General features: G+C 52.6%; 1 protein-coding gene across 1 annotated transcript; it reads left to right on the forward strand.

The window, feature by feature from the left end:
- The first annotated feature begins 281 nt into the window (after positions 1-281).
- Positions 282-4,770, forward strand: FZD1 (frizzled class receptor 1). The gene has a single exon (XM_030505459.1). It carries the CDS (start codon positions 675-677, stop codon positions 2,451-2,453), a length of 1,779 nt encoding a protein of 592 aa, XP_030361319.1. The 5' UTR covers positions 282-674; the 3' UTR covers positions 2,454-4,770.
- The last annotated feature ends 1,849 nt before the right edge of the window (positions 4,771-6,619 follow it).

Below are 6,619 nucleotides of genomic sequence, written 5' to 3' on the forward strand. Positions count from 1 at the left end.
CCGCAACGAGCCCCGCTGCCCTTCCGCCGGGAGAGAACCCTGCGCTCCGCCGGGATGCGCACTTCAGTGGCCTTAGCTATCGTCTCCAAATCCAAACCCGGCCCCCGGGACAGCCGTGACCGACACGGTGCCGACCAAAAAGGCACGGTCGCCCCGGCCCCCCATCACTGCCTCCCCGTCACGGGGCCCCTCTTCCCCCCATCCCTCCCCTTCCTCCGCCGCCTTCGCCTTTGTGCGCGGCGCGGGGCAGCCCCGCGCCCGCCTGCGCCCGCCCCCGGGTGAGGCGTTGGGAGACGGTCCCTTACGCAGGAAAGTTCGGCGTCGGTTTCAAGGCTCCTCCCTCCCGGTGAAAGGCAGACTGCGGGGCGCCTGGAAACCGGTCGGAGGGAGCGCGGCGCGGCGCGGCGAGGCGAGGGGCGCGGGCTCGAGGGGCCGGCACAAATGGTCAGGCGGCGGCGGCGGCGGCGGAGGCGGTGGCGGTAGTTGGAGGCGCGGCGGGCGCTGCCGCCGGAGCGGGCAGAGCTGCGCGCCGCAGCCGCGCGAGTGGCGGCCGGGGCTGCCCCGTCCCTGCCCGCCGCTCCCTTCATGAGTCGCAAGTTCGGGCCGGGAGGAGCAGCAGCGGCAGCGGCGGTGGGACGGCGGGAGCTCGACCGGGCAGGCGGCACCGACTGAGCATGGCCGAGCGGCGCAGGCCGGCGGCGAGCGGCGGCGGGGCAGTTGGCGGCGGGCGGCGGCCGGGCGGTGGCCGGTGCCCGCGGCTGCCGCTGCCGGTGCTGCTGGTGCTGTGGGCGGCGGCGCTGCCGGCCGGGGGCCAGCCGCCGGCGCCGCAGGACAACGGCGAGCGGGGCATCTCCATTCCGGACCACGGCTACTGCCAGCCCATCTCCATCCCGCTCTGCACAGACATCGCCTACAACCAGACCATCATGCCCAACCTGCTGGGCCACACCAACCAGGAGGACGCGGGACTGGAGGTGCACCAGTTCTACCCGCTGGTGAAGGTGCAGTGCTCGGCCGAGCTCAAGTTCTTCCTCTGCTCCATGTACGCGCCGGTGTGCACCGTGCTGGAGCAGGCCCTGCCGCCCTGCCGCTCCCTCTGCGAGCGGGCCCGCCAGGGCTGCGAGGCCCTCATGAATAAGTTCGGCTTCCAGTGGCCCGACACGCTGCGCTGCGAGAAGTTCCCGGTGCACGGGGCCGGCGAGCTCTGCGTGGGGCAGAACGCCTCCGAGCGCGGCACCCCCACGCCCGCCCTGCGCCCCGAGAGCTGGACCAGCAATCCCCACCGCGGGGGCACCGGCGGCGGCACCGGGGGCGCGGGGCACGGCGAGCCCCGCGGGCGCTTCTCCTGCCCGCGGGCGCTGAAGGTGCCCTCCTACCTGAACTACCGCTTCCTGGGGGAGAAGGACTGCGGGGCGCCCTGCGAGCCCGGCCGCCTCTACGGTCTCATGTACTTCGGACCAGAGGAGCTGCGCTTCTCCCGCACCTGGATCGGCATCTGGTCAGTGCTCTGCTGCGCCTCCACCCTCTTCACTGTCCTCACCTACCTGGTGGACATGAAGCGGTTCAGCTACCCTGAGCGGCCCATCATCTTCCTCTCGGGCTGCTACACGGCAGTGGCCGTGGCCTACATCGCTGGCTTCCTTCTGGAGGAGAGGGTGGTCTGCAACGAGCGCTTCGCTGAGGATGGCTCCCGCACTGTGGCGCAGGGCACGAAGCGGGAGGGCTGCACCATACTCTTCATGATGCTCTACTTCTTCGGCATGGCCAGCTCCATCTGGTGGGTCATCCTCTCCCTCACCTGGTTCCTGGCTGCCGGCATGAAGTGGGGCCATGAGGCCATTGAGGCCAACTCCCAGTACTTCCACCTGGCCGCCTGGGCTGTACCAGCCATCAAGACCATCACCATCCTGGCCTTGGGGCAGGTGGATGGGGACGTCCTCAGCGGCGTCTGCTTTGTGGGCATCAACAACGTGGATGCCCTGCGGGGCTTCGTTCTGGCCCCCTTGTTCGTCTACCTGTTCATCGGCACCTCCTTCCTGCTGGCTGGCTTTGTGTCCCTCTTCAGGATCCGGACCATCATGAAGCATGACGGCACCAAGACAGAGAAGCTGGAGAAGCTCATGGTGAGGATAGGCATCTTCAGTGTCCTTTACACGGTGCCAGCCACCATTGTCATTGCCTGCTATTTTTACGAGCAAGCTTTTAGGGAACAGTGGGAGAGGAGCTGGGTCACACAGAGCTGCAAGAGCTATGCCATCCCCTGTCCCAACAACCACAGCAGCCACCACCCGCCCATGAGCCCCGACTTCACTGTCTTTATGATCAAGTATCTCATGACCTTAATCGTGGGCATCACCTCAGGCTTCTGGATCTGGTCCGGGAAAACCCTGAACTCCTGGAGGAAGTTTTACACCAGGCTCACCAACAGCAAGCAGGGCGAGACCACCGTCTGAGACCACTGCCCACCAGGACTGGGGGATGGCAGGCGGGCAGCCAGCCGGAGGACCGGGGCTCTGCCCTGGGAAGCGGCTCCTTATCCAGCCTGGGCAAACTTTGGGGATGGCCTCGTGTCTGGGGCCGATGGGCTCTGCCGTCCCCGCTCCGCTCGGGCGGTCTCCTTTAGGAACTGAACGCACTGTCAGGTTGGGGGAGAGGGATGTAAATAGCCTCTGTAAGATTTTGTAAGTATATTTGTATTTAAATTACAAAAATCTCACTTTTTTTTAATTATTTAGGACACTTTTAACCCGTTTGCCGGTTTTGCTTCCTCCCCCCCCCTTTTTTTTTTATTTAAAGAAAAGAAGGCGTTGGGTTTTTATTTCATTACGCAGGATGGGAAGAACTGCCGGTAAGAGAAACCAAAACACCCCCTTTTCTCCCCACACCGGCAGGTTTTGTAATGGCTTTGCTCGGAGTTGCGTGAGCAGCAGCAGGGCCCGGCCCGAGGCCGCTGTCGGGGGCGCCGCCTGCCGCGGGCTGGGCGCAGGCCGCGGGCCCGGCCTGCCCGAAGTATGTAGCGGTGGAGGAGGTGCTGAGGGAGTGCCGCTTCCCGCCCGGCCCCGTGTCGGGGGGGACGGACCCCGCTTGGCCTCGCACGGCGGAACCGGCGCAGGGACGGCGCTTCCCTTCGCCTCGCCTCGGCCGGCTGCGGCGAGGCCGAGCCCCGCTGACCCGGGCGGGAGCTTTTGGAGGGAGGGGGGTTAGAAACCCTGCCCGGAGGTGTGCCCGCAGCGGGAGCCTCCCCGCAGTGCCCGAGGTGAGGGGCATTGCCCGCCAGCTACCCGCTAACAATTTGATAAGATTTATTTAAACGCACCACATAGTTTGAGAGGAGTTGGCCTGTTCTTGTCGTTAAGAGTTGAGGTTTAACAGCGTCTGCACCTGTAGCACGCCCGATGGCTTAGGAGGTGGATGGGGACATTGGTGCACCGAACTTCCCTCTTCGTGTGTTGTTTTGTGTTGGTTTTTGTATTTTTAAGCCCACTTTTCGGTCGCAAGGCCGTAGATGGGGCTGGCGGAGTGGGGCCGCGGTCGGTGCTCTCCGGGACTCCCTACGGGTGCTCCCAGCGCCTCCCGTCCCCGCCAGGCTGCTGTTGGCGGGGCTTAGCAGGATCAGGAAATACGGGCTCGCTAAAAAGAGCTTCAGCTGAATAAAACGCACCGTTCTGATTCTTCTTTCCATCATTCCCCCCCCCCCCCTTATATCCATATGCTGGCTCTGCGTTTGGTAAACGTTGGAGCCATTGCCATTCCCCTGAATTTTAATTCATTGGCATTTAATTGATTACACGCTATGAGGGTGTGATGATTTTTGCCAGTAGTAAAAACAAAGAAAGGGAAAACAGAAAACCAGAATGTTTTAAGCACGGGATGGTGGGAAGTGAGACCTTAAAGAGCCTCTGCTGTCTTCCCTCCCCCCACTTTTCTTTCGGTACAGTAATAACAGTGCATACTGCAAGGATAAGATACTGTGTGTGCAGTATATCTGCTGCCTTGTATGCTCTTGGGTGTGTGGGATTGTGCTTGTTAATACGAAGAAAAAAAAGGTTAAAAATGAAATTGTAACTTTTGACAGATGCATTTGAATATTTAGTTCTCTGTACGAAAAACAGCAGAATGCTTCTCTCCTGATTGTATTGTTTTAAACTTTTTTTTATATTACAAATGCCTGTATTTAGGTTCATAAACATTATCTATGGCTACCATACCCTGAAATGCAAAATTATTTGAATTTGGTATGCATTTATTTCTGTTCATTATCACAAGATCATCTATATTTATAGAGGAATAGAAATTTATATATATTAAATACCATATTTTTAATTTCTCTGAAATAAATTGAGGTTTTGTAAAAAACTATCTTGTCCCTTTACGTATTCCTCTGACTAACTCAAATACTGTGTGAAAGCAGTGTATATACTACAGGATGTGTGGGATTCCTTTTTTCTTTTCTTATGTTGAGTTCACAGTAACAAGCTGGAATTCAGTGTAGGAATTCATTGTGCATTTGGGTTTTTATCTCTGGGCCGGTCTAGATTAATCCTTCAAAAGAAGTAATGTAAACTGTTCAAGATCTCTGACAGGGTATGGCTGGTGGTGTGAAATCCAAGAAGAGATCTGCTATATGGCAGGAGAAGAAAGAAGCTCACCAGTTCTTTCTCTTTTTTTTCCTTTTTGTTAAAGAAAAGGGTTCTCCAAACTTAGCCTTTCTTCTCTCGTTCGTATTAAAATAAAATAAAGAAAGAAGGATTTTCTTGCTGCTCAAAATGACACTCAGACTATGTTGCAATATTGTCAGAATATTTTAATGAGTAAAATAGTTTGGTTTCTCTGAATTTGGAATGTTTGGTTAATCCAGAGTTAAACGGTATGTTCATAGAAGCATTTCAGCTTTATGGGAAGTACACGCATTCTTAAAGCTTCCAGCACAACACATCCTTCTTTTTTCCCCTCCTTTTTTTTTTTTCCTCCCCCTAATTCATTGTTTCAAGTGCCATTCTGCAAGCATGGCTTTGTTAGGAAAGACTGGCTAATTATGAGGCTTGATTTCTGTTTTCCAGTGTTACAGGCTAATGCAGTGTTTCACTCCAGATCTAGAGGAAGATGTAAATATTTTTGGCTCGTTTACTTTTTTCAAATCGTGATGCGTAAACAACCACAGAGAAGTGAGGGAAGGTCAACAAAATTTCTCTAATGAGGTGAGATGAGGACTGGGGTTGTTTTTCGTTATTTTTTAATTTGTTTTACATAAACATAGTTCCTACTATCTTAGATATTTGGCACATTTTTCTCAATTCTTTTTGTACTCCCTCCCTTTTTTGGGGGGGATATTTTAGCATTTGAAATTGTACTGGTCAACACTCAGCTAATGACCTGAAGTACAAGCCATTCAATTTCAGTTGCAGTGGAATTCTTTTTGGCCAGTGCGTAATTATGTTTGAACCATTTTGACTGATGTTTCCTTGCAGCTGAATGTATGTGATTTATATATGCACAGGAGAGCACATTTATTCGTAATAAGAGATTTTATATTTATTATGGGAAGGATGGGAGGACCAATTCTTAAAAAATACATTTCAAAGATGAATAATGTCATTTCTACATGAAGTAAGATGTTAGTATTTGCAGTTCATGATTTGCAGCAGATATGGATCTCCTTCAGTTCTTTGGCATTTTTTGCATAGATGGCAGAGAGTTGAAGCTCCATGTTCAATCTTGGTTATTTTAATAAATACACTAGGGAGCACAATGGGATCATTTAAAAATCATTTAAAAGAACAACCCCCTGCTTTTTCGTTTGCTGATTTTTGTGAACTTTCAGAGGACAGTAATTTGCAAAGGTCACAGTCATTGCTGAGTGCTGTGGTGCTATCTACTTTTTTATGCTTTTATTTCTCACACATAATGGTACATGAGACTCAATATGATGCAAAGGTGTCTTTTGCATGGGTTTATTACCGTCATCACTAATGTTTCACTCACTGTTGAAAACAAATCTATCCATCGCTCCGGGGAATTTAGATAGGATTTTTTACGACACACTCTGTGTAACTGATGTGCCATGTTTACCAGAGAAGGTAGCACTGGTATACGAAGAAGTAGCATTGCCCAGTTCTCTTGTCCCTAAAAAGGAGAATAATGTAGGAACAAAACGGTGGTATAACAAAGTTTGTTGGGCTGGAAGTACTTGTTAAGGTGTTCCTTAGTCAACAGCTTTGCTTTCTCTCATGGGATATATTTATAGCCTGAAATGAAGGGGCACTCAGAGTTACCGTTCCCCTAAAGAAGGATGTATCCTGGAGAGCTGGGGATGTTGATTTACTGTTCATCCTTCAGTAGCAGTAATGCTCTTTAATGTAGTGGCAAATTTGTGGTATTGGAATGAAATTTTATGCTATTTCCATAACAAATCCTATTGGTAAGGAAAAAGGATTTCTGGTTTGTTTATATAGTAATGCCCCAGAATTCTGGTATATGCATATACTTGTAGAAGTGTTGGGGTTTTTTTAATTGAGTGGCAAAGCTGCAATCTAGCAGGCCTGAATTCTGCCCTCTGGATGATGCCCAACCTTCTGCTGCCATCCCAGTGCTGCTTGTTGGGCAGGGGTACAATTACAGA

Source organism: Strigops habroptila, chromosome 1 (genome assembly GCF_004027225.2).
Source record: "Strigops habroptila isolate Jane chromosome 1, bStrHab1.2.pri, whole genome shotgun sequence".
Classification (NCBI taxonomy): domain Eukaryota; kingdom Metazoa; phylum Chordata; class Aves; order Psittaciformes; family Psittacidae; genus Strigops; species Strigops habroptila.